At 55.1% G+C, this 27,202-nt stretch overlaps 5 protein-coding genes across 5 annotated transcripts; 4 read left to right on the top strand and 1 right to left on the bottom strand.

The window, feature by feature from the left end:
- Positions 1–904: 904 nt before the first annotated feature.
- On the top strand, positions 905–1,570 carry RHO25_011408 (uncharacterized protein; the record flags this gene model as incomplete). Its single annotated transcript, XM_065603409.1, has 1 exon — positions 905–1,570. One exon carries the CDS (start codon positions 905–907, stop codon positions 1,568–1,570), a length of 666 nt encoding a protein of 221 aa, XP_065459481.1.
- Positions 1,571–4,248: 2,678 nt separating this feature from the next.
- RHO25_011407 (uncharacterized protein) lies at positions 4,249–14,101 on the top strand (the record flags this gene model as incomplete). The annotated part of the gene is made up of 2 exons (XM_065603408.1): positions 4,249–14,029; positions 14,082–14,101. The coding sequence occupies 2 exons, from the start codon at positions 4,249–4,251 to the stop codon at positions 14,099–14,101; spliced, it is 9,801 nt and encodes a 3,266-aa protein (XP_065459480.1).
- A 50-nt stretch (positions 14,102–14,151) lies between these two features.
- On the top strand, positions 14,152–20,076 carry RHO25_011406 (uncharacterized protein; the record flags this gene model as incomplete). Its single annotated transcript, XM_065603407.1, has 1 exon — positions 14,152–20,076. The coding sequence occupies one exon, from the start codon at positions 14,152–14,154 to the stop codon at positions 20,074–20,076; it is 5,925 nt and encodes a 1,974-aa protein (XP_065459479.1).
- Positions 20,077–21,663: 1,587 nt separating this feature from the next.
- Positions 21,664–22,964, top strand: RHO25_011405 (uncharacterized protein; the record flags this gene model as incomplete). The annotated part of the gene is made up of 3 exons (XM_065603406.1): positions 21,664–21,686; positions 21,963–22,350; positions 22,404–22,964. 3 exons carry the CDS (start codon positions 21,664–21,666, stop codon positions 22,962–22,964), a joined length of 972 nt encoding a protein of 323 aa, XP_065459478.1.
- Positions 22,965–23,494: 530 nt separating this feature from the next.
- Positions 23,495–26,632, bottom strand: RHO25_011404 (uncharacterized protein; the record flags this gene model as incomplete). The annotated part of the gene is made up of 1 exon (XM_023602829.1): positions 23,495–26,632. The coding sequence occupies one exon, from the start codon at positions 26,630–26,632 to the stop codon at positions 23,495–23,497; it is 3,138 nt and encodes a 1,045-aa protein (XP_023454506.1).
- Between the last annotated feature and the right edge of the window lie 570 nt (positions 26,633–27,202).

Here is a 27,202-nt window from a genome sequence, read left to right as displayed (position 1 = left end):
GAGTTGGGTGCTCGGAGACACGTGAAGCAGCATGTGGTCGGCGATCATCGACATGGCTCTCCCGGATCATCGGACGAAGAAGGCTGGGAAGACGAACTCCCCTCTGACGATGCATCCAGCAACGATGGTCTCGCTTTCGGTGACTATGGTGGCAAACATCTCTCTGGTCGACAAAGTCTCGAGAGCGTCGCTTCTCAGTCTTCCGCTGGGGGTCTTGGAGCCTGGGGTTGGAGATGGGGCGGCAAGGACAAGAAGCGCAACTCTCGAAGATCGACTTCTGGCGAGCTACCTTACCCACCGAGCGAGTACGGATCAGCGGCCGGGCCTATTGGCGCTGGAATCGCCGCTGGTGCAGCGGCTGGCTCTGTCTTCGATACCTCCAGACCTGTCCAGCCAAATCGGACTGTATACCTGGACGACACTGGACGTCCCCTTCCCAGCGTTGATGCCAGATCATCCACAAGCGGGGCGTCTTCCCAGCCTCTACAGTACATCGACCCGAAGCCAGTCTCCGATGCTGGCACGCCAAGGCAGCAGTCCGTTTCTGGGGCATTCGGCACTCCTACACGTGTGCAGTCGATGCCCGGCGCGTTCGAGACAGAGGACCCACCAATTTATAGGCCTGGTCCCGGTGTTGTGCAACATCCCCAGCCCATGTCTCCAGCTCGCCCAGCATTCACACAACCTGGAGCAGATGCAGGTTATACTGCCACAGTAGGCGCAACCGATGGAAGACCGGTTCCTCGCCGCTCGCAGTCGAGCCCGGTCCAGTCCACTTGGGGTCAGGATGCTGCAATGATCGGCGCGGGCGTGTTGGGCGCTGGTGCTATCATCGCTGGGTCCGCCTTATCATCTGGTCGCAAGGCTCGTGACTCGCAGTCGAATGTGCGCTTTGGTCTTACTGATGAACAAGAGCGAAAGGAGAATCGTTCTACACGCCAGGAAGACAAGAAGGCTGACGAAGAGCGCCGCCGTGCCGATCGTACCCGCGCACTCAAGGAGGAAGCGGAGCGTGCTGCAAAGGAGGCACGACAAGAAGAAGTGCTCCGCGCCCGTGAAGCAGAGAACAGAGCTCGTGCTCAGGCACGTCTCGACCTTGAGTGCGAGCAACAGCGCAAGGCGGAGGAAGAAGCTCGAGTACTGGCCGAAAAGCGTGCCCACGAAGAACGAGAGCGACAGTGGGAGATTGAGCGACTTGAGAAGGAGGCGGCCGATCGTCAAGCAGCTGCCGCAGCTGCGACTGCTGAGTTCGAGAGGCAGCGATTGGCTCGCGAAGAAGCAGAACGTCGACAGGCGGAGGTCGAGCGAGAAACCCGCGAGCGCGAGGAGGCTTTGCGACGGCAGCAATATGAGCTCGCCGAAGAGGCCAGACGCGAAGACGAGCAGAGACGGCAATGGGACGCAGAGAGATATGCCAGGGAATACCAGCAATCCGCTCGCAATGGGTCCGCCCGTGACTACCAAGAGGATCCTCGTGGTCGACGAACCGACGAGCCTAACCGCAAGCAGTCCTCTGGCTGGACTACTGTTGCTGCTGGTGCTGCCGCTGCGGCTGGTGTTGGCGCCGTAATGGCTGATCGTGACGCGAAAAAGCGTCGCCAGCGGGGCAAGAGCGATAGCACTGACGATTCTCCTGTCAGTCGTCGACCTCCACGTACGAGTGTCGATTGGAATGCCGATGCTTTTGCAGACGACCGAGAAGCCGCAGAACAAGCTGAACTTGATCGTCAAGCTCGCAACCAGTATGGCCAAGCTTCTCGTGGGAACGTGGAGCGCAAGAATGGTTATGCTGCCACAGAGATTAAGCCTGGCAGTGATGAGCAAGGAGAGCCGATCATGGACGACGACATCTTCAATCCGGATTTCTTTATGCAGTCACAGCACTCTCCCGCTGATCGTGCCCGACACGAAGAGCTTGCACGCAAGGCTGCTGACAAAGTCGTTGCTGAGCGTGCCCGAGCTTATAGTCCGGACAGCAGACCAAAGGAAAATTATGCCGACTTCTTCGCAGACGAGATTAAAGATGTGCTGGCCAAGAAACCTGGTGAGAAGGAACGAAACATTCAGCCCGACTCTGACGTCCAGGTCTATCATGTTGAAGAAGACGGCGTGATGCCACCTTTCGCTCTGCGCAACGACTTTGGAGGCAAGAGCAAGCATGCTCCTTATGGTGTGCCGAGACTCAATGTCATCGCTCCTACGCCGCCTCCTGGTAGCCGTACTACCAGCACGAAAGGCAGCGTGCCGAGCAGTCCGCTGAGCAAGGCTGCTGATGGTGGCGCTGAGCGGAGTCCTGACTCCGGCAAAGACAGCAAGTCTGATCGTTCCCGCAGTATATCTTGGGGCGAGGACGAAGTCAATGTCTACGATGTGCAGACTCCGGAGAGCTTCCAGGAGAAAGACAGGGAGTCTTACATTACCAGTCCTGATCTCAACAACATTGGGAAGGGCGTCGCGGCTGCAGCAGGCGCAGCGGTTGCTGGCGCAGCTTTGCATGACATTGTGGTCGAAGAGGGCGACAAGACCAAGACCTATAAGGATGAAGACTTCACAACAGCCTCAAGCAAGAAGAGCAAGAAGGACAAGAAGAAGTCCAAGAAGGGTTCCAAGTCCAACGCCGACGATGCTGATTCCAGCTTTCTGGATGAGCTCAGCCAGAAAGCTAAGACCTCTACAGCTTACGAAGACGTGCCACCGGAGCGCGGTACTGAAGTGCCGTACAAAGAGACGGAATTCTCGCGTACCCGAAAGGACAACGAGCGTGATCGCCAGAATGGCGTTGAGGAGACTATGCGAACGCCAGAGGGCGCATCACCCGGCACACTTCCTCATCCTATTTATCAACAGCCATTCTTCGACTCCGTCTCTGACTTCTCTGGCTTCCGTGCTGCGGATTCCCCTGGCACTGAAGGAGCTCCACCTGTACGCGGTTTCATCGAGGGAGAGGTCAAGGAGAGCACACCTGTCGAGGAGAAGAGATCCCGCATCCCCGGTGGCTTCGACGACGAGCAGAATGATACATCTACTGGCGCAAGCCGTCATGTCGCTGCAGAAGAGACCGCGGCTCAAGTACCGCTCAGCAAAAAGGAGAAGAAGAAGCGCGAGAAAGAAGCCAAGCGAGCGAGCAGTGGCACTTTTGACAGCAGCGAGCCGTCCACTCCAGCGAAAGAGCGCGATGAGCCAGTCGTGGAGCCCCCACTCTCAGCCAAGGAGAAGAAGAAACGCGAGAAAGAGGCGAAGCGTGCGAGCAGTGCCTCTTTCGACGTGGAGCCACCAGCAGCTGTCGCAGAACCAGAAGAGCCTGCCTTCGAACCTCCACTTTCAGCCAAAGAGAAGAAGAAGCGGGACAAGGAGGCCAAGCGCGCCAGCGTGACCTTCGATGAAGACCCTGTGACGCCCGTCGTCGAACGCGAAGCTGAGACGGACAACTGGGAACCACCCCTCTCGGCCAAAGAGCGCAAGAAGCGCGAGAAGGCTGCCAAGAAGGCTGGCATCGACCCTACTTACAGCGAAGAGCCAACGCCCGTGGTCGAATCTCCCAAGGCCGATATCGAAGAAGCGAACGAGTACTTCCCAAGCACGAGCAGCAAAGACCAGAAAGCCAGCCAGTTTGAGGACGGTCTCCGAAGAATCGCAAGCACACAATCCGCCATCAGTATGCCTTCGTGGAGCGGTGATACTGTCGTTAGCGATGTGACAGCAAAGCCGCCGTCTCCCGAACTGAGCAAGTCTGAGCAGCGCAAGGCTGACAAGCAGGGCAAGAAGTCTGCCTTCAGTTTTGCTGATGTCACTGATACCATACTTGCTTCTGGTGGAGTAGCTGCTGCGGCTGCGACGTTGAACGACAGCGCAGAAGAATCTCCGTCTGGCTCAAGCAAAAAGGACAAGAAGAAAAAGCGCAAGTCCAAACTCGGCGAGTCGTCGTACGATGATCCGCGTGATGCGCCAAGTGGTATGCCGGGAGGATGGGATACTCCAGAGCGCAAGTCCTCGCCTGAGAGTGCCGAAGCCACGAAAGAGAGCACTGGTGATCCGCTCTACGATCAGTCCCGCGAGATTGACGTGTCGAAGAGTGCTCCAGAGCCAGTCGCTGCAGCAGAGACGGATCCTGGTTCTGAATGGTTCGAGCCTACGTCCTCGAGCAAAAAGAACAAGAAAAAGGGCAAGAGGAGTAGTGTTGCGTTCGACAGCACACCGCAGGTCAGCTCACCACTTCGATCCGAAGTCGCCTGGGACGACTATGTCGGCATGAATGGCGACAAGGTTGAGAGCGAAGCCGGCCGTAGCGATCCGATTACTGTGATCGAGCGACGATCGAACGAGGATACCAAAGATTCGCGACAGTCTTCTACACAAGACGAGTTCTACGATGCCGGGCCTCGTGTCAGCGAAAGTCCTCGTGACGTGTCTCCCGAAGACGCGCGATCTGTCAACTCAGCAGACGCTGACAAGGAAAGTCGGCGCAAGTCACGGAGAGAGGAGGCTCGACGGGCTAGCGACTACTACGAGCAACCGCAATATGCATACGAGGCGCAGTCCACGGTTTCATCTGAGCCTGCCGATGGCGACGACAGAAAGAAGCACAAGCGGCGATCGAGGCATGAAGATGACGATACCATGTCTGTCAGCTCAAGCCGTCGTCGGTCTAGGCACTTAGACGATGACGATGATACTCGTTCTGTAACATCCAGCCGCTCGCGCCGGGAGAAGGAAGAGTCGCCCACGGCGAAGAAGGAGAAGAAAGGCATATTTGGCTCTCTCTTCGGCCGCAAGTCGTCCGAGACTGTTCCTACGTTGAAGGACTCCAGAGATGAGGATGACGAAGAACGCCGCCGACGCAAGAAGAAGCACAGAGACTCTGAGTATGGCGATGATGACGATGACACACGCAGTGTCAAGTCTGAGTCTCACCGCCGTCGCCATCGCTCTACCGACGAGAAGGACGACAATGACAGTCGTGAGCGACGCCGTCGCAGCACACACGAGGACGATGACAAGTACAGCGAGCCGGGATCTCGACACCACCGCCGTCGCAGAACTGACGAGAGCGGAGAAAGCTTGTCGAGACATCGCTCGCACGAATCGAAAAGTGAATACGGAGACCGTCCGAAGCACCACAGACGACGAACTGATGAAGACAAGTACGATTCACGAGATCAGTCTTTTTTAGGGAGTCGGGTAGAGGATCTGCCGCCTCTACCCGTTAGTCGCTCAGGTTCTCCGGATACAGCTGTTGAGTGGAAGGAAGGCAGACCACTCGAGGCTGGATCCGGGACTGGGTTGGTGACTGCTGCTGCTGCCGGTTTGGCAGTTGGTGTCGCTGCGAGTGCGTTGTCGCGGGGCAAGAAGGGGAAGAAGGGAGGGAAGAAGAATCGTGAAGTGCAAGAGGAGGAACAGAACATTGAGCAAACTATCGAGCAAGCTGTGCCATTGGCATCCGCTGCTGCGCATAGCTTCACTCTACCCTATGTGCCTGAGCATGAGGAAGTGAGGGCGGTCATTGAAGAGGAGGATAGTTCACCACAGACTCCTGCACCGGTTCTCGAGAAGCCAGCTCGGCCTGTCAGTATCGGGCGACCAGGATCGTCTACTGCTGTGCCCTTGAGACTACCGGGCCACGCGCCGACCACACCTGGCGGCAAAGAGAGAGCAAAGAGCTTCAGCTCGCCATTGATGACCGCGCCTGGCGGATCCAGTGTCACGTCTCCTGCCACACCAGGTTCTTCTAGGTCCAGGCAGAGTCGACCTCATTCGTCCGAGATCAAGTCGGGGATCATGCCGCTCTATCTGGTTGAACGCAGCCGACCTGTGCAAGAAGTTGAAGACACCTTGCCCAGCTTGCCATCAAGCAAGCCATCCAGCAGAGCTTCGAGCGTGCAAGGGAGTGACGAGTATGAGTCAGCCAGAGAGGAGTTCAGCGTTGCGAACAGTGTTGCAACTTCGCCTGACCGGACTCGCAGCCGCAGTTTGACTTTGGACACCATTGGAGCGAACAACTTCCGCTCTGACGGAGACATTCTGGGCTCCGAACAAACTACACCCAAGGCTAGCGAGTGGCCACAAACCGCGATACCCTGGGCTTTGCCGATAGCTTCCGGTTCTGGAGAGAAGAAGGAGAAGCAACAACCACAGTTCTACACCTGGGAAGATTTCGCCCAGGACGAGAGGCTGCATGAGCAGGAAAGAGGTGTCGATGCCGATGCTGCTACCACTATCGCGCCGGAGGACTCCGCTCTGCTTGTGGACACGTCACGAAGTCGATCGGCATCTCCGTCAAAGGCAAAGGCGCTGGCTGCTGCTGCCATGTTGGGCACTGCTGCGGTGTATGCTGCTCACAAGGGCAACGATCGATCTCCAGAGCGTGCTGCAGAGGCCAAACGAGATGAGCCTCTACCTTCTGCTGCTGCCCATAGCTATCCACTTCCTTATGTGCCAACGCCAGAGCCTGAGCAGATTGCTCAGCAGACAAGCTCGGCCGAGGCAGAGTCGTCACGAAAGCTTGAAGAGGCGTTTGAGCCTGTCACCACATCAAAGAAGTCAAAGAAGAAAGGCAAAAAGGGCAAGAAGTCGCAAGTTGAGACGCCGGAACAGATTGCATCGCCTAACGATGCAGTCACTGAGAGATCTGTCGAGCCTACGCCGCAGAAGGATGACACTCAAGATCCAATCATGTTTCCGTCGGCTGCAGCACACACAATCCCAGTCGTGCCTGCGATCGAGTTCACGGAGCCTTCGCCCGAGAAGGAGAGAGCCCTCCAAGCTCATGGCGATACGCAACAGCCCGATCCTGGATACTTCGCTTCTGCAGCTGCGCATTCGATGCCAGTATACGATCCGGTCCAGACGAGTCGCAATGTCGGAGACCAGGAGCCAGCTCCGGAGCCTTACAAACTCCCTGGCCTCAAGTCTGAGCCTGCTCCTCTTGTGATTGAGCAACGAAATGTCCAGGTCGAACCGCCAGCTGAAATCGTCGAGGTCAACCCGGCACCCCAGCTCATTCGCAAGCAGTCGAAGAAGGACAAGAAAAAGGCCAAGAGGACTTCGATATTTGAAGATGAACCGAAAGCGAGTGTTGCTGATGACTTGCCGTTGACAGAGTCCAGCTCACTTCCAGTGCAAGATGCCGATAGAGGTGTCAAAGACGCCGATGCGCCTGCTTCGTCAAACTTTGGCTTGTCTGACTTCGGTGCAGTTGCTGCTGGTGGTGCTATTGGCTGGGGTCTTTCACAAGCAGATGCTTTCCGAAAATCGATGCAGAGTGTTCATGAATCCGAGCACAAGCCCGAGGAGGTGACGCATGAAATGCCAAACGAAGTCCATGCTGAGTCTACCGATCCTCTAGTCGCCGAAAAGCCCGCAGAGACCACTGAGGAGGTCTTTGAGCCAATCTCGAGCAAGAAATCTAAGAAGGGCAAGAAGAAAAGCAAGCAGAGCTCTACCTTTGACGTCTTGCCAGAAGTCGAGGGGAAGTCAGGCGAGTTTCAAGATCTTGAGAAGTCTGTTGATGCTACAGTAGAGCCAGAGCAGCCTATCGAGCCAGCTCAGGACACTCAGCCTGAGCCAATTCGAGATCTCCAGGCTGAGCAGACCACTGCAATCACTCCAATCGACGATGACTGGACCGCTCCGACGACGTCGAAGAAGAAGTCGAAAAAGGACAAGAAGAAGCGACTTTCCATGCCCGCTGAGCCCGAAGTTGAGATTGCGCAAGCGGAAACTGCGGAACAACAAGACTCGAAGAGCCATGGCGTTGCCGTAGATGCGCCCGAAGCCGGATCCGAATCCTTACAGAGCACAGAGAGAATCGCCGACTCGTTGCCGACTGCCGCTGAACCCATCGAGGGCTCATCAGCTCCGTTGCTCGAAGTCGATACTTCCCAGCCAACGATTTCAAACGATGCCTCAGTAATCGGGGGTTTCGTTGAGTCTGTACCAGACACCAAGGATGCTGTAGAGACCGCAATACCAGACCCTGAACCTGCCGATGACTCCTTCCCCGAAGTGTCTACCAAGAAAAGCAAGAAGTTGAAGAAGAAGCAGAAGGCACTTGCTGGGGAAGCTGTTGCTGAGGCAGCCGGCGAGAATGAGCAAGAAGTTCAGCCTGATGCCATCCCAGAGGCCACAGAGGAGCAAGATCGATTTGTCGATGTGGCCCCTGCTGCAGAGCCCGCTCCCCAGGAGACTGTCCCAGAAGCAAGTCCAACCGCTGATAATCTCGAATCGGTTGAAGATGTGCCTGCCGCTTCCTCCAAGAAGAAGAGCAAAAAGGAGAAGCGCAAATCGAAGACCGTGTCTCTCGACGAGTCGGAGAAGCCTTCTGAGGATGCTTTAGGTCTCGAGGGTGATGCAACTGAGTCAAAGGCGATTGAGACAGGTATTCTACAGGACCTTGTTGCTGAAGAGGCAGCGATGTCGATTGAGGAGACTGCACAACGTTCCGACATTATCCCAACAGACAGCGCCGCGCCTATTATTGAAGAATTGGCTCCTACCACGTCTAAGAAGAAGAGCAAAAAGGATAAGCGGAAGTCCAAGACGCTTTCATGGGATGAGCCCGACGAAACTCCTGCCAGTCAAGATGGCATTATAGAAGCACCGAAACCAGAAGCACTAAGCAACGTAGACATCGACGCGTCAGCTGAGAAGTCGCTCGAGCTTGAGGACCAGCCTCCTGTAGACGCTGCAGAGCCTAAGCTTGACGTGCCGGTCGTAAAACCTGACGTTGGGACAGAAACGACGCAGCCAGAGGCGGCCACAGAAGCCGCTCAGACGCCAGCAGATGCTACAGGGATTTCAAAGGAACTCGTAGAAGACGATTTCTCCCAGCCAAGCACGAAGAAAAAGGGCAAGAAGAACAAGAAGCAGTTTGACTCGTCGTGGGAGCCAGAACAAGCAGATACTGCGATTCCTGAGGAGACTCGGGATGATACCGCGCTCAAGACCGACAAATCTGCTGAAGAGGCTTTCAGCAAGACCGATGCACTCGCTGTAGGCGCAGCAGCCGCTGCCGGAGCCGTTGCTGCGTCCGCACTCGCATCTCACGAGGATACTCCTGCTCAAGACGAGCCTCAATCTACACTAGACAACACGGCTGAGCCACAAGCTGATGACGCATGGCGAGCTCCGGTCTCGAAGAAGAAGTCCAAGAAAGACAAGCGCAAGAGCAAGACCTCTGATTGGGAAGAACCAAAGGAAACAACGCCCGAAGCTGCGCCACAAAATGATGTTGGAGATGCACCCACCGAGCAAGATCTACATATCGCCATTGCTACGCCCGAAGCTGCCATCGAACGTAGTGAGCAGAATGTCGATTCGAGTACCGCCCAATCCGTGGACGGGGAGAAGCCTACATTGTCCCGCAAGCAGAGCATAAAGGACAAGAAGAAAAAGAAGTCGCTCTCGTTGCAAGTGGAAGAGGAGCCAAAGGTCGAGGACGACCCTTCGGTTGAGACTCTGGAAGCTGATTTGGGAACCGTTCCAGCTGCCAGCGATCCTGCCGGTGAAGTCATTCATCAGGCTGACCGCGCGGCGGAGGACGAAGTACCGCAGCCTACTGAGACTCCCGATGATTCCTTCCATGACGCTGAAGACTTCTTCGAGGCTCGACCTGTTGTTGATTCTTGGCATGATGCGGAGGAGGCTTCTCTGCCTGCTGAAGTACCTGCCGCAGAGTCGACTCCGACAGCGGACAATTTCCACGAGGCGACGCCAGCGGCAGCCGACAAGGAGGTCGAAATGACTGCTTCAAATCAACAAGCGGTAGAGCCTGCTCAAGAATCTTGGGCCGATATGATGGACGATACTGCGACCGTCATCGCCGACACTAACGAGACCTCATCTCAGCAAAACAACTTGGTCGACGATGTGTTTGGAATTGCCTCTGATGCAGCTGATTTCAGCTCCACTCCTGAGGGAAAGCCAGCTAATCATGGCGAGATCATGCCTGACCGTGGCGCTGAGTTCGAGCCTGAGCGAGCTTCTGAGGACATGGATGCTTTTGGCGATCCAACACCGCGAGATCCTGCAGAGTGGTCGCTTGGCACCTCGAAGAAGGGTGGCAAGAAGGGTAAAAAGGGCAAGAAGTCTGTTTCGAAGGCGCCGATAATCCCTGAACCTGCAAAGAGCTCTCCCTCTGAGCCTGCTGTTGCTAATGCCACAGCGTTTGAGACGCCCGGGGAACCTGAGAAGGTTGAAGTGCCGCCAAATGAAGATGTTCTCGATAAGTCCGCTCTGCTGGACGTGGAATCCCCTCAACACGAACAACCCAGCGAGACGCCTGCAAAGTCTTCCGAAGCCAAGGATATCAGTGACGAGGCACCTCTCTTGAAGGATACTGAAACAGCAATGGAAGAGCAGATCGTCACTTCAGATGCACCAGCAGATATCCAGCCCCCGGCAAATGATGCTCAGGATGTCGTTGCTGATCCTGCGCCTGCCCACGAAACTGCGACTGCAGAGACGGATGACTTCTTTTGGGCACCATCGAGCAAGAAGAATAAGGGCAAAAAGGGCAAGAAGTCGCAGCAATCGGACGAGTCCATCCTAACGCCCGAGACCCAAGACCTGGTTGAAGAGACGTCTCCTTCAAAGACCGAAGATGTAGTCGAGGCAGAGCGGTCCATCCCTACCTCCAATGATCTCGCCAGCACAGACATCCTTTCAGCCGACGTCGAGGCAGCCAAGGAGCAAGAAACCCCGATGCCTGCTGCAGAGGAGCCAGAGGTCTCTACAGCAGCTCCACTGTCGAAGAAGGATAAGAAGAAAGCGAAGAAGGCCAAGAAATCCGGCTCTCAGACTCCACAGGACACCGAAGAACCTCCGTTAGACAAAGACACCACTTCCCACGTCCCCGATTCGGAGCAAGTGCAGAACAAGGATGAGACTGCTGAGTTCGCTGGCGAAAAGTCCATCGACTTGGTCACAGAAGCCGCAGGCCCCAGTGATGACCATGCAGCCCTCAGCGACCCAGCTGAACCATCGGAAGTGAAGGTTGAAGGCGCAGCAGAGGACGTGGTCACAGAACGCGCACAGGATGACCAAGAGAAGCCCAAAGTCGACGCAGAGACTCCCTTGCCTGAGTTTGAAAGGTCCAATGAGGAAACTGCGAAGGCAGACCAGCAGGATGTTGCCGCCAGCGTCGATAACGAGGACGCTGACTTTTCCTGGGCGCCGGCTTCCAAGAAGAGCAAGAAGGGGAAGAAAAACAAAAAGTCCGTCACCGAAATACCTGCGAGCAACGAGGAAGAGAAGTCGCTGGATCGCAATGAGGATCTCAAAACCGATGATACTACTCGCGTCGAACCTTCTGATGAACCTGCTCTTGCCATCGGGGGCGCCACTGTGGCTGCCGGACTCTTGGCCAGCTCGACGCTGCCCGAGACGTCAGTCGAGACTGAAACTTCAACGCCGATGCAGGAAACCACGGACGATTTCGCGTGGCCTACCGCATCGAAGAAGAAGGCCAAAAAGTCCAAGAAAGGATCCAAGTCTGCTATTGAAGCACTTCCCGAACTGGAAGTTGCGAAAGACGAGCCTGATATGAACCTCGAGACAACTAAGCCACTCAATGAGGCCAGTGAAACCGTGCCCGACATTGATTCAGCACCAGCTCAGCAATCGGCGGAACTCGTCAAAGAGCCTGTTGAAGAGACCGCGCGCGACATCGTGACAGAGGAGACCTCCACGCCAGTGGATGAGACTGCAGATGACCTTTCGTGGGCATCCGGATCGAAGCGAAAGGGCGAAAAGGGCAAGAAGGGCTCCAAATCTATCCCTGCGACTGAAGAGAAAGAGAATGAATTACAAGCTCAGCCTGATTCGACCCCATTGCCCGAGACCAGTGGCGATCTTATTCCTGACACCGGCATGGAGCCAGCTTTGCCCGAGCCAGCAATTGAGCAGTCGGCCGACGAGACTCGTGAAGGCCCTGTGAATGTAACCGACTCAGCGCCTTTACCGACCGAAGAGCCTGAAGATCTCTGGGGCACTACTGTATCTTCGAAGAAGAAAAAGGGTAAGAAGGGCAAGAAGTCCGGTCTTGCAACGCCTGTCGAGCAGGTGCCAGAGGCGGCGAGGGAAACAGCGAACGAAGTCGCAACTTCTGAGACCGCAAAGGAGACCGACCAGGCCGCGGTGCCGGACGTGGCGGAGCTCGAGGACAAGAGCATTGCTGGACAAGCCGTCGAGCTCCCCACCCCTGAGCCGATCACCGAGCCTGCGACCGACGCAGATTTGTCGAAGAATCTGGCTGTCGAAGAGCAATTCAAAGACGCCGATGCGGAGAGGTCTGCTCCTACCACCGATTTGCCTGTTGCTGAGGACGACTTCGCCGGCTTCTCTACTTCCAAGAAAACGAAGGGCAGGAAGGGTCGCAAGTCCGCCTTGTTCGAAGTCGAGGAGTCTACATCCAAAGAAGCAGACAAGACCGATGAGCCGGTAGATTCGACTACTCCGAAAGACGTCCAGGTGTCTCACACAGACGCGCCCGAGCCTCAATTAGACGTTTCAACGGCTGCGCCCGAGACACCTGCGGGCGAGCAAGATGATTTCGCGAGTTTCACGACCTCTAAGAAAAAGAAGGGCAAGAAGAACCGCAAATCTGATATCTGGGCGATGGATGAGGCTGCCGCGAGTACGGATGCGTCAACTGCGTTCGAGACAGCCGATCAACCCAAGGATGAGCAAATTCCGAACGAAAAGACGTCTGCTGAGATACCGGAGGCGCCGAAGGAAGAGCCTACGCTGAGCGAGGAGGCTACACCACTCGTGACGGGTCCATTGGCTGATGTCGAGCCAACTGCCGAGACAGAAGACGTCTGGGCCACTCCTACCTCAGGCAAGAAGAAGAAGGGCAAGAAGAACCGTAAGTCTGGCGCAATTGACATCGAAGAAGCCAAGCCTGATGTCGATGCTGCCATTTCGTCTGAGACTTCCGCGCTGCCCAAAGACGAGGAGGTTCTAGTGGGGACGTCCGAAAGATCAATAGAGGAGGCTGTCAATATCGAAGATCCTTCAGCTGAGACGTTCAACAAGTCGCCCGAAGAAAATGCCGCTGTATCCGACCCGTCAAATGAGCAGCCATCGGTCGAGCCCATTGAGGGAGACATCTGGGCTACATCGGGTTCCAGCAAGAAGAACAAGGGCAAAAAGGGGAAGAAATCTGCTGCGTTGGACGTTGCAGAAGCCAAGATGGAAGACTCTGCAATGCCTCTCGAAATTACCGACTCGAAGACGGTAGCCGGCGACGAGCTTCCCGCTGACAGCCTTGACAAGCCAGTGGACGAGCCCGCATCTCTTGAACCAATGCCTGCGGAGTCATTAAACGAGACGCAGCCGATCGAGTCATCCGAGGACTTCTGGGCCCCTTCTACCTCGAGCAAGAAGAAAAAGGGCAAGAAGGGAAGGAAATCTGGTGTGTTTGAGGTCGATGAGCCCAAAGCGGATGAGAAGCTGGAAGATGCACCTGTCGAGAGCACGGAGCCGCCAGCTGAGACCGCCGAACAGCTTGTGGACGAGCAGCCTGCAACGGATGATATTACAGTGGTACCGGAGGCATTTCCTGCCGAACCTGTCGAAGCAGCAGCAGACGACATCTGGGATGTCCCCACCGCGGGCAAGAAGAAAAAGGGCAAGAAAAGCAGAAAGTCGGGCGTTTTCGACATGGATGAGCCAAAAGCTGATGAATCGACCACACTCGAGACAATCGAGAAATCAGAAGATGTACCAGCCGATGCAGCCGCTCAGCCAACAGCCGAACTGCCTTTGGCCGAAGAGTCTGCAATCGCGCCAGAACCAACGACAGCAGAACCCACCGCGACCACAGACGATTTGTGGGCTACCCCGACTACCGGCAAGAAGAAAAAGGGCAAGAAAGGCAAGAAGTCAGGAACTGTAACGCCGGCAGTGGAGGGACTTGATCGGCTGGCCGAGACATTCGAGGCCAGTGAAGAGCAAAAGTCTGGTGCAAGCGAGCAATTACCCGCAGAGGAGACCGTTGAGCGTGCTGTCCTGGAGCAGGCCGAAGAGAGTGGTGCAGTTGACTTTGACCAGGAACGTGGCGACAACACTAATCCGTCCGACAGCCTTACCAGCGCAGAAGTGAAGGATGCTGTCCTCGAGCACGAAACTACTGAGAAGTCTGAGAACGAGTCCATGATCGGAAAGTCGGAGGTTGCAGCGACGCCCGATGCGACTAAAGAGATGGAACCTTCCAAAGATCTTGCTGGACAGGTCCCTGAGGATGCCCAACCTGTACAAGATGGCGATGACTGGTTTGCGCCGCAATCATCCAAAAAGCAGAAGAAGAAGGGCAAGAAGAACAAGTCTGCTGCCACCGAGACGAACAGCGAGAGAATCACCGAGCCAAGTCGAGATGTGGAGACTCCCGAGCTGACTGCCAACGAAGAGCTCCGTACCGTCGAAGATGTCGTCGTTGAGGAACAACCTGCAGCACAGCCAGAAAAGATCGAGCCAGCAAATGCAGACGATGCGCTGAATTCACAAACAGCTGACACAGATGACTTGTTCACTCCATCGAGCAAGTCGAGCAAGAAGGCCAAAAAGGGAAAGAAATCGAAGCAGGTCTCGCTTGAAGAGACGCCAATCGTGGTGGGCGATGTCGGAACCGCCGAAGAAGCTCGCACGTCCGAGCAACAAGATGAGCTGATGCCAGACGCTCAATTGGAGCCCGAAATCGCAACCGAATCGTTGACCCAAGAGATCCATGATCGAACGGCAGAGACGGATGTGGAATCCTCTCAGCCAGATGTAAAAGCCACAGACACTGCAGTGACGGAGACAATCGATGTTGATCAGCCTGCTGAGGCCCCTATTCGCGAAAAGCCCTCAGAACTACTACCTGCCGAGAACCCAGCTCTGGTTGAAGCGCAGGGCGAGGATGTCATCGCTCCGGAAGTTGTTGATCCGCCTACTACTCAGGAGGCCGACGACTTGTTCACTGTTTCCAGTAGCAAGAAGAAAGGCAAAAAGGGCAAGAAAGGGGAGCAATCGGTTTCTGAAGATATTTCCGAACCACCGACAGACTCGCCGAAAGTGTTGGAGGAAACCTTCCAAGATGTGTCTGTCCCACAGTCAACAGCAACGACTTCCCAAGAAGCAACAGAAGCCGAGTCAGAAGACGTCTGGGCACTTCCAATCAAGGGCAAGAAAGGCAAGAAGGCCAAAAAGCTTCAACAGCTTGCTGCAGAGAATCTTCGGGCTGAATCCCAGGCCGAATCTCAGGCTGAAAGCTTGGAGTCGCGACCAGAGGCTGAGACGAGCACAAGCGATGCGCAGCCGTCGACCGAAGCAGATGCGGACGACTTGTGGGCTGTACCAAGCACAGGGAAAAAGAGCAAGAAGGGAAAGAAAGCCAAGCGCGATGCGGAGCTAGCAATCGAGGAGCCCTCTGTCGTCCCAGCAGATCTGAATGATGAGCAACCCGAAACAGCACAAGGCAACTCCACCGAAGCGATTGCAGAGCGTGAAGTTGAAGAGCGTATCGCAGAAGCACCCATTCATCCCCTCGAGCAACCAGCTGACCATCAAAATGCATCAAGAGAAGTGGATGTGGCGTCCGAGGGCGTCGAACGTGCCGTTGAAGAGCCTGTAGCTGACGAGCCAACCAAGTCGGAGCGCAGCGACGGCGCTGAGTTCGCCGAGGCTGCCGCGGGCGCTGTTGCTGCTGCCGCTGCTATCGCCGTAGCTACCGCTTCGACAGAAGACAAAGAGGCCGCTACTACGTCGGATGTGTATGACTGGGGCGCAGTCTCCACCAAGAAGTCGAAAAAGGATAAGAAGAAGGCTCGGAAGAGTGGCAGCGCAACTCCTGCAGCTCCACTCGAGCAGGACCCAGCACCGACAATTGAAGATGTGCCTCAAGCAGAGCAGTCTGTTGCGACAGAGGATGCGCAGAACTCAAGAACGATCGACGATGCCGTGGAAATCGCGACCGCCCATGATCCTGGAGTTGAAGAAGCCGCTACCTCTGGACAGCTGCTAGACAGCTCACGCGAAGTCTCTGCGTTGCCAGTAGAGACAAGAGACCTGAACTCGACACTGCCATCTGCATCCGCCGGTAGCGATGTCGACTTTACAGCTACGGTCGCTGCCGGACTGGCCGATAGCGGCTTCAATCCAGACATGGTCATCAATGATCCCGCATTCCAGCGGAGAGCATCACCTACTGGAGTTGCTGAGGCTGATCCAGAAGAGGACATCTTTTCAACCACCGTCAGCAAGAGGAAGAAAAAGGGAAAGAAGAGCCAGACAATTTCTGAGTCACCGCCTGTTGTTGAGACTGCCGATGAACAGCCAAAAGCGGGAAGCGATGTCGATGACATTCTGAACAAGACACTCGCAAGTACTGGCTTCGATGCAACGCTTCTAGAGAAGGCTATGGCGGCCAGCAGGGAGCAGTCTCCAACAGAAGCTGAACCCGAGTCCGAATTCGCTTTTACCACAACCAAGCGTAAGAAGGGCAAGAAAGGCAAGAAGACGGCAGTGGCAGAGGATGAGGAGGCAAAGAAGTCTGCTGAACAAGCTCGATCTACTCAGGTCGAAGAGATGGACGCCGATGCTCCAGCAGAGGCATCACGTGAAGAGCCTTCAGCTCCACTTCCAGTGGCTGCGACCGACAATAATGAGCACAGCTGGATGGTACAAGATGAGATGGACGTCGATGCGATGGACAAGGCTTACAAAGCATACAAGAAGAACAAGCGACAACAAAAGAAGCTGAAGGCCAGATCTGGCGGCACATCGGACAACCCTGAAAGTAGTGCCGTGGACGATACCGAGCGATCTGCAATCATGTCTGAAGCCGAGGACACATCGGCAAAGGCAGTCGCTGAGCTGACGAAGGATGAGGTGACTGGTCAGGACAAAGATGTGCAACCTACAGTGAAGAGCCCTGGCAGCGCCACCAGCTCCAACAGCATCGTGCAATCTGTCTTTCCAGGTCTGGAGCGCATCAAGCGTCGTGCACCGCCTGCAGGCGCAAACGCAGATGGCAAGTCACAGGACCGCAGGGCAAGCCATGATTCCGGATCACGCGGCCTGATGCACACTTCCGAAGTGTCCCAGAACTTGCCAACGGAAGTCCCGCGGTCACCCACCAAGTCGACAGATCAATCCTCCGGGTTGCCTGCACTAGCGGCAGGTCTGGCCGCTGCCGGCGTGGGCATTGCCAGCGCTGCAGGGCAAGACAAAGGGTCCCAAGATCGCTCACTGCCATCGCAAGAGTCGTCCTGGTCATTTGCTGCGCTTCGAGGCGATGACCAGGCTTTTGTTGATCCTTCCAAGCAAGATGCTCAAGACCGAACTGTTCGTGACAGTGGCTATGAGACTGCGAAGCGCTCCTCACAGCAAACCGACCGCTCAAGTGCTGAGGTGCCACAAATCGTACGCACGAGCTCCTCCCGCGATAGCTTGCTACAGCGACGCTCGCTTGAACCGCTGCGTGTTTCGACGCCAACAAGCCCGGACTGGGACATTCACACGCCGAAGCAGAGACGTGGCAACGACAGTGCACGAGACGTTCCCCACCACGAGCGCAAGTTGAGCGACAACACCCCTCTCGAGCCCACAAGTAAGAACCGCGCGTCTTATCTCTTCCAATCCCCCCCTGACCCTCTCGCAGAAGCTGCGCTTTCCCCATCACAACTTCCAGAGCAGCCATCACCTATTCAGAAGCCCAGCAGCACAAATCACACCAGAGCACAGTCTGCATCTGTCCCCGCAGAGCACAGTCCGGCACTTAGCTGGGATGGCAATCGCGACAGATCTGCCTTCTCACCGACATCACCACGAGCTCCTCTCGATGCCATACCCGAAGAGCATGCTCGCCGCCAGCACTCGCGGAAGAGGAGCAAGGCAAGAGCTGAGGTTGGCGGACCAGAAAACATCAAGGCAGTCCGAAGGACGGAGACGCCCAAAGCAATTCGGGCACAAGAAGAAGCTCTTTCGCCGTCGAACCGTCGCCATCGATCCTCTGGTAGCGGTGGCATGAGATCTGTCAGCAGTCCTACCAGTACCTCGGACGAAGTCTTCAACCGTTTGCCATGGCCACCGGTGGACCAAGAGAACGAGACCGTGCAGCTCGATCGATCTCGTCCACGAAATGGCCCTCTGACGCCCGACTTGCGCTCTGCCAGTGTGCTGAGCGACCGCTCGAATGTCAGCGGGAACCACTTCAAGTCTCCTCACGAGATGCGCTCCTACAGCCGGAACAGCAACAGCAGCTCCACGCCCTCGCTCCGCCGCACCAGCCTGTCCGGCGATCTTCGGGCGGCAAGCAAGCGGGGCGGATCTGATCTCGGCTCGCTGAATGGCTCGCTTGCGGGATCGGCCGTTGGCGCTAGAGCCTCACCTTCGACCATTGCCTTTGAGCCACCGCCGACACCACCGCTCGAGCACGATGAGCTGATTCACGGAGGCGCCTCGCGCGCAATGGACACCTCGGACGATGTTTTTGTGAGTAGAGCAGGTTCAAGTAATCGTCAGGACAACACTAACAGCACGCAGCAAGGATATGGCGACGCGCAACGGTCGCAAGTCTCGCCGACGCGTCCGCCAAGCGTGCGAAAGCGACAGAGCATGCACATCAACGACCTGGAGACGCGGTTAGATCTCCTGGTGGCCGAGAACCGCGCACTCCAGGAAGCCCGACAAGCCAGTGAAGGTGCCCGCGGACTGGGCGACGGGTCATTGCAGGAAGCACTTGAAGCACGTGACCTTCAACTCCAGGCCAAAGATGCCGAGATCAACCAGATCAAGGCCATGCTGCAACCTTTGCAGGATGAAGTGGCCCGTCTGACGGAACTGAGCAACGGCCTGACTGAGGCCAACCGCAACCTCGTCGACGACACGAATGGACGCTATGCCACCCTCCAGGCCGAGCATGCCGAAGCTCACAGCAAATGGCAGGAAACAGCACAGGAACTGGAAGGGATGCGCAGCGAACATGGCAGGATCACCTCCGGCATGCGAGATATCGTGGAAGCTGAAATCGCGAGCTCGTTGGCCGACAAGAATGCGGAGATTCTCCGACTGCGCGAACAGCTTGACATTGCCGCTGAGCAGATCCGGGCATTGCAAGTTCAGATCCAATCGTCCAAGTCATCAGATTTCCTCGTACAGAGAGACGAAGATTACTTCGATGGCGCGTGCCAGAAGCTGTGCCAGCATGTGCAGCAATGGGTCTTGCGCTTCTCCAAGATGTCGGACAACCGCGTGTGCCGCCTCTCGACCGACTTGAACGACGATAAGATCGAGGCTCGTCTGGACAATGCAGTCCTGGACGGCTCTGATGTGGACAAGCTGCTTGGCGACCGCGTTCGCAGGCGGGACGTGTTCATGTCAGTTGTGATGACTATGGTCTGGGAGTACATTTTTACACGATACCTCTTCGGCATGGACCGCGAGCAGCGACAGAAACTCAAAGCTCTCGAAAAGCTCCTCGCAGAAGTTGGACCACCTCGCGCAGTGGCTCATTGGCGCGCAACAACACTGACGCTTCTCTCCAAGCGTCCTCAGTTCGATTCACAATGCGCTCTCGACACTGAAGCAGTTGCACATGAGATCTTCGAGATCTTGTGCATGCTATTGCCACCGCCCTCAAGCTCGAGAAGTCAACTACAAGCATCTCTACAAAAGGTGCTCCGCATCGCAGTGGATCTTGCAATCGAGATGCGCACGCAACGCGCAGAGTACATTATGCTGCCACCATTGCAGCCCGAGTATGACACTAATGGGGACCTGGTTCGCAAAGTGTACTTCAACTCCTCGCTCATGAATGAGCGCTCGGGGCTTTTCAGCTCCAACGAAGAATTGGCCGCAAAGCATGCGGTCGTCAAGATTGTTCTCTTCCCGCTCGTCGTCAAAAAAGGCGATGATGTTGGGGAAGGAGATGATGAAATTGTGGTTTGCCCGGCGCAGGTGCTGGTGCATAACGATGGAGGGAGGGACAAGAAAATTGTGAGGGTGATGAGTGGCGCTATGGAGATTGATGAGCCGATTCGAAGCAGACAGAGCAATCGGAGCTTGATTAGTGAGGCGCAAGGGGGGTCGGAATTTTGATGATTTGACTGATTGGTGCTGTGTTTGAGGATTGGGTTGGTATGGTTTCAATTCTGCTGAAATGAGTGAAATGCGTTGAGGCGAGCATGACTTTTTATGACATTCTACGAACATGAAGAGTATATTATATACAGTATAACAATATTGTCTTTTATTTGTACGGATTTGAAGCTGAACTCGTGGAATCAATGTGCTCTTGTTGTCTCTTGGCAGCCAGCGCATCGCCGAAGTTTTGGCAGTTGACGAGCAGTTGCGTGGCCATGTCCTCGCTCTCATCTTCTTTTCTCTACACTTTGCGGTATACAATGTTCTGAGTTTCTACCTCTCTCTTTACGGAAGCCTGCGCATCCCCTCACATCCGACGACTGAAACGGAGGTCCAGTCATCATCATCATACTTCCGTCGTCGTCTGCATTTGCTTGGCTCTATGTCGTCACTGACGCCGCGCCATCGCTTGCCCGGGATGGCTGGGGAAGTGCTGCTGCTGAGGAGGGTCTAGGCTGTCCGCGGAGCGAGAGAGTCTTGAGGCCGCCTGGCAGTCGTCAGGGTTTTCGTTCCTGCTGCTGAGAAGCTGAGGTGTCGCAAATATAGTAGCTTTCGTTTGGGGGGTAAGTGAAGATGATGGTGGGTACTCGTCTCTTTCTTGTTTCTTGTTGGTTTCAGCTGCTCACTTGATTCCTTTCGATTTCTTTCTGGAGATACGAGGGATTGGACTCTGAGAGACAGGACTGCATATCTGTTTGCGACTCTGAGGGAAGAAGGCAGCTGCCCTCTTGAGGATACGACGCAGGCAGCAGTCGAGGAATACGAGACCAATACGCGCAGCGATACGAGCACGGCGAGGAATATATCGAAACGAGCCCGACGATATAAGACACGCTTTCGCGACTTCAAGGCTACAGCTTACGCCATCATCGATTCACGACCACACACCACACCTCTTCATCATCCCGCTCTTGAATCGCGAACAGAAGGAGAACAACACACAAATAAAACATGTGTCTGGTCACTCCAAAGAAAGAGGTTGTGGTCCGGGGGAGAGATGTCCCGCCGCGTCCTGTGAGCAATTATCACGGAGGACCGAGGAGCAGCTCGAGATCTGTATACAGGAGGACGAGCGTGGTTCCGGTGGAGAGGGTCAGTCGGAGCAGTTACCATGAGCCGAGAAGGAGTGGGGAGAGGGTGGTGTATAAGAGGACGAGTAGGACTTATGTGAGGTGATTGTTAGGAGAAAGATTGTTGGAGAGGGGCAGCGTGGTGTGAAGTGGAGAAAGTGAAATGGGTGTGAATGATGCTATGAGATTATGATGGGATACACTTGGGCGGTTTGCTGGGACTGGGGCATACATGATATGTTATGCGACGGGTACTGATATATTTCGGTCGTACTGAAGATATGCCATGCTTTCACAAGCTGAACATTGTCTTTTCGCTGCTGTCTCCAGCTTCCAGACTTCCGAGACAATTGTGTCCGAAAGTGGTAGATCTACCCATATTGCACCTCTTTGCACGTGTGACTGGCACAAAGTTGTGGAATGTGTGCAGTAGGCCTTCTTTGTCGTCCGAGTTGGGCCGTGTGGGTGTCAGATGGTCGTGCCTGCGAACGACATGTACGTCATGCTGCATAGACGTCATCCAGCTCTCCTCGGACGCTCGTGGAACTGCCATCGACCGCGCAGATCCTGACTGACCGACTGTTCGCTTGTCTTTCTATCGCCCTCTCTTGAAACAGCGTCTGAACGACTTGTTGTAACAGATCTCACTCTCCCAAACGAACCTCGGAAACAGCCGAACAATCGCCGCCATGTACGCCGCACTAGTTATCCCTGCTCCCCGCCATGTTCTGGCCCGCGACAACAATCACAGTACAATGCTAACAGAAACAGGAACATCGGACGCAAAGGATCGCTCCGCCACAAGCAGAATGACTCGGGCAACAAGCACCGCTTCGCCATGTCGTCGCTGCGCGGCGTCGGCCAGCCCGAGCTCTCCAAGAAGCTCCGCACCTTGATCAAGACCCAGAACCACGCCATTGGCGCCTTTGAGCAGGCAGGCAAAGAGTCGCAGAGCATTGCTTCGCAGCTGAGCGAATGGGGTGAAAGCACAGAGGATGAGGCCCTCAGCGATGTCAGCGACAAGTTGGGCGTGCTGCTTGCCGAGATTGCGGAGCAGGAGGACTTGTATGCGCAGAACCTGGAGGACAGCAGAGGTGTCTTGAAGCAGATTAGGAACACTGAGGCGAGCGTGCAGCCGACGAGGACGCAGAAGCAGAAGGTGAGTCTTTGCGGTCGTGGAGAAGTGGGGTGCAGGCTGACACGACAATGCAGATCCAAGATGAGATTCAGAAGCTCAAGTACAAAGAGCCAGAGTCGACCAAGCTGGTCACCCTCGAGCAGGAGCTTGTCCGTGCTGAGGCACAGAGCCTGGTCGCCGATGCTCAGCTCACCAACATCACTCGCCAAAAGTTCAAGGAAGCCTACGACCTCCACACCGCCGCCGTCATCGAGCGCGCCGAGAAGCAAATCCTCCTCGCCCAGCAGGCTCGCCGCCTCATCAACCTGCTCGATGACACTCCAACTGTTCCAGGTGAAGAGCGCCCAGCTTACGCCCACGCCGAAGAGGGCCGCGATATCCTCAACGATGCCGAGGCTGCCCTCCGCGGCTGGTCGCCTTCCGTCGAGCCCGTCCACTCTGCCTCCGCCGGCAAGCTCGGCTCCAACGCCATGGCCACACAGAGCCTGCCAGACCGCACCACCACTGCTCCGCAAACTGAAGGCTTGAGCGACGCTCAGCGCGTCGAGGCTTTGGAGCGAGCTCAAGAGGAGACTACCACAACTGCTGATGTGCCTACTCCCGCCAAGACGGAGAATGCTGCTTTGGCGTCTTAGAAAGACCTTGAAGAAGACAAGGAACGTCAAGAGAATCGCAACGCAGCTTGGAGGGCTGTCGAAGCGCAAGAGAGGTTTCGGCAGGTTTCGAGGACTGCCTCGTGGAATACTTGGCGGGATGCGAATCAGTTGTGAGAGAGTATATGACACTGATGATGGAATGATGAAGTGCGATCTGTTTGATGCGTCTGGTTTGCGCGACACCTTGGTTTCTTGGCGGCTTTTGGTGGGTTGAGATACCTGTCTGGTTGGGATGATGGGTTTTTTGTGCTGATTGCTTGTTTTGGTAGTGCTAATGCTATGCTGCTATGTATTTGACGACAGAGATTGAAACAGATGTGTATATGATCTTACCTTTCAGCTTCCATTGATCTCTCCCTGAATTTTTGCTGCCTCGGGACACTGCATGCCGTACCACAATGCTTTTCAAAATGGTGTTACAAGTAGTGACTGATAAAGATGTAAAATGTTGAACCTTTCACAATGTCGTTCATTTCTCAAATATCGCCATCTACTTACCGAACACTCTTCTAGAGTCCCCACTCCCCCAACCACTTCTCCATCATTTTCCCATCAATCGCCGGCATCGTTCTTACTGTCTCACTCACTTTCTGTGTTTCGACTGTGTCCATCGGTGGTAGTCCACCTCCTCCTTCTGCTTGTAACGCTTCGTAGAAATCTAGAATTTTGAGTCCTGGTTTCTTTTCGAGTTCTTCGGGAGTGACTGGAGTTGCTTTCAAATTCTCGAGCCAGTCTGAATATGGGACTATTTTTGCGGAGGAAAGGCGGGAGTGGATTGTTGGGAGGAGGGAGGTTTGCCAGGTTGAGGTGTGGGGGTTGACGAGGTGGGTTACTTGAGTTAGTGAGGAGGTGGTTGAAGAGGAGGTGGTGGATATTTCGAAGACTGATTTCGCGGCCAAGTCCATTGGGACCCAGTCGATTGTATCTTGAGTTCCGAGGGTTGAGGGGATGAGGTTGAGGGATGAAGAGGTGAGGATTAGACTTGGGAGCCATTCGTGGCGGTTCCAGGGGGATGTGCTTTTTGCTGAACCCGCCAGTTGGCCTGCGCGGACGATTGTTACTGGTGTATGAGTGGTCTCGGCTGCGTGGGCGAGGATCGTGGAAGCGACGTGTTTGGATTCGCCGTAGTCTTGGGGGAGGGCGACGGAGTGTGTTGAGGAGAGTCGTTCGGGCACGAGTTTATCGTTGGGGTTGCTGGCGAACCAATTTCCTACGCTTGCGATGGAGGAGATGAAGATTATGTGGGCGTTGTGGGTTGAGGCGAGACTGAAGTCGATTACGCGACGGGTACCGGCTATGTGGGCTTCTTCGTAGGTTGGGAGGGTTTTGTTAAAATCTACGGCCCAGGCGTTGTGGATGAAAATGTCAACGCTTTGGAGCATTTCGTTGTAGGTGGAATCTAGGATGGCGAAGTGGTCTTTGCCGAAGTTTGTGGCGAGGAAGGTGACTTTGCTGAAGTCTGCTGCGATTCCTCGATCTTCGAATTGCTTGGCTTGTCGGGAACCGGCGTCTTCTGAGCGGTTGAGAGCGTAGATGTGTGCGACGTCGGGAGAGGCAATGAGTTCTTGTAGAATGTGGTTGCCAAGTGAGCCAGTCGAGCCGGTGAGGACGACGGTGTGTTTGTCAGGACGTGAAACACTTTCACGAGCTGATTCGGCCGACAGATCAGACGTGTACTTCTGTATCATCTTCTCCATGATCTCCTCACGACTCGTCTGTTGAGCTCCAGCCAGCGCATCTCCGTCATTTCCGTGGCTCAGGTACTGGGCAAGACCATTGATCGTAGGATTGCTGTATATGACCCGAGGCGAGACTGAAGTTCCCGTGGCGTGACTGAGTGTCGAGGACAGTGCCATCACTTGGAGCGAGTCGATGCCGTAGCTGAAGATGTCTGTGTCGTCAGAGGCATCTTCCGGAATCGCGAAGTCTTTAGCCTTGCATGCTCGACGGAGATATTCCTTCGCTCCTGCAGCATCTACGTCCCTGCTCAATGGCCCAAGCTCATTATCGCTGCCTTCGTTCGAGTAGAGAGCGTCGATCTCGTTCTTGTACAGTTCTTGGGTTTGTCGGCGGACGATCGACCCTTTCGGTGCACGCTTGAATGGTCTTTCCCTCTTCGTGATCGCGATCTTGGATTTCCAGACGCGCCCATGTGCTGGTGCGGCAGCATTGGCTCGTTCAACGAGCGGCCAGAGCTCGTCCACTAACTCGGCTGGATCATCGTGCTTTACCAAGTGCCACTCAGGCTCAATGATCAGACCTGTCTGGAACCGTGCTTGGCCTACCACTAGTGCTCCTTTGATTGCGGCATAGCTTTCTAGCGTCTTTTCAAACCCGACAGGATTGAACTTCTCTCCATTACTCAAGACGAGCACATCATCTTTCCGGCCCCGATAAGTCCAAAGACCTTTTCGCTTGGGATGTTCTTCGAAGAGGTCTTTGGTACGCCACTCCGAAATATCTGGGAAGGTATGGAAGATTGCCTGCACTCGCTTGTCTGCTGGCTTGATCGTCATCTCATGCAGACCTTCGCCATCCTTTTCCATGTCGACGCCACAGCCCGGTGACCACTCGAAGTAGTTCCAATCATCTTTGTCTTCGGTAATTCGTGCAGGCACGAGTCCTGCTTCTGTGGATCCGATCACTGCCACGACGCGGCTGACTTGATTGATTTTGTCTCCGGTGCCGTTGGCTAATGGGCCGCCGCCGTAGAACACGAATTTGAGGTGGCTGATGGCGTCTAAGCCTCCTGGGGCTTCGACGATTTCTTCGATCACCGATGGAGGAGCCAGTGCGACATCAGGCTTCGTCTGATTCAAGCATTTGATGATGAGATCTGGGGTCGGTGGCTTCGTGGGAGGTGCATAGCAGACTGGCCGTCTGCACAGTAGTGAGGTCCATACTACGACGGTGCCCATCATGTGGAAGAATGGTGCCATGGCGAACAGCAGTTCTTCGGTTGCGAATAGTGCGTTCATATTGTTCTGTCGACCTTTTGGTGCTGGAACGTTTCGAAGCTGGCCCAGCGTATCGATGGATCCGTTTGTGTGATAAATGGGCTTGGGCAATCCAGTCGACCCGGAAGTGTGTAGAATGAGTACCTTGTCATCAACTCGGTTCCCATATGCTCCTGGGTAGGGTGTTGTCGCCTTCGCTCCTTGTTGGACCAGCTCATCGAAGGAGGGAATACGGACAGCTTGCACACCTGGCACAGCAGACTTTATTGTCTCCACGTACGCATCCACTCCCTCACTGTACAAAAGGTACTTGCACTTCGTGGTTGAGAACAGCGATGCTTGTCCCTCTTGCGAGTTTCGAGGCGAGGGCAGAAGGGTCATGTATCCAGCCTTGATCAAGCCCACTTGAGCGACAGCATATCGTACATCGTTCAGCCCGATGTATGCAGCAACGTCTGTAGCTCTTCGTCCAATGCCGAATACCCGTCCCATCCATCTTGCCATTCCATCGACGGCATTTCCAAGCTCTTTATATGTGATGTCTCGCCAGCCTGTGGTGAGCTCTGCATCTTTGGGCAATTTCATCCAGACATGATCGGAGTATTCGCGAGCGAGCTCATCGACAACCAGTGGCAGAGATTTGACTTCTCTGTCGTTCGTTGAGTCGTTGTCGAAGTATCCTACTGTCATCTTGTGTTAGTTTTGTATCAGTAAGTGTAGTTGCAAGTAATAATAGGAAGCGTGGATTAGAATGCAAGCAAATGGTCAATGTTAATGACTCTCTAACAAAGCGTGGGTATTATATGAACGAGCCATGTTCGGCCGGTATGACGCGTTTGCGCGATATGCTGCGTCGACATGCTGTCGGCATCAATGCGGAATGATGAGCTGGAGGTAGAGCTCTTGTGTGGCAATGCGTCGGACATATAGGCTATGGAGACCGGTGGACTTGAGCAGTGGGAGATATCTTGTGCGTGCATATGTGCATGCATGGGATCGTAGAGGCAACGTCATAGGGTCCTTGGAGCCAGAGCATTGGGTCTGTGAGAACATCAATATGAGAGAACCCACGAGTATGCAATTGTGCATCGCTCGTGCTCGGGGGCCGAACGAGGCCGTGAGAAGCTTTCGAAGCATGGCCAAGCTCCAGCGAAGGACGAGCCGCTGGTTTCAGGGCCCACAACTGAGGTGAGCAGGACCACATGCTGCGCCTGACCATGTTGGATAGTGCAGTGCTGTAATCCAGGATCTGAAAAGAGC

Source organism: Cercospora beticola, chromosome 8 (genome assembly GCF_033473495.1).
Source record: "Cercospora beticola chromosome 8, complete sequence".
NCBI lineage: Eukaryota > Fungi > Ascomycota > Dothideomycetes > Mycosphaerellales > Mycosphaerellaceae > Cercospora > Cercospora beticola.
The sequence above is the reverse complement of the archived record's forward strand: the minus strand, read 5'-3'. Positions and strand labels throughout refer to the sequence as shown.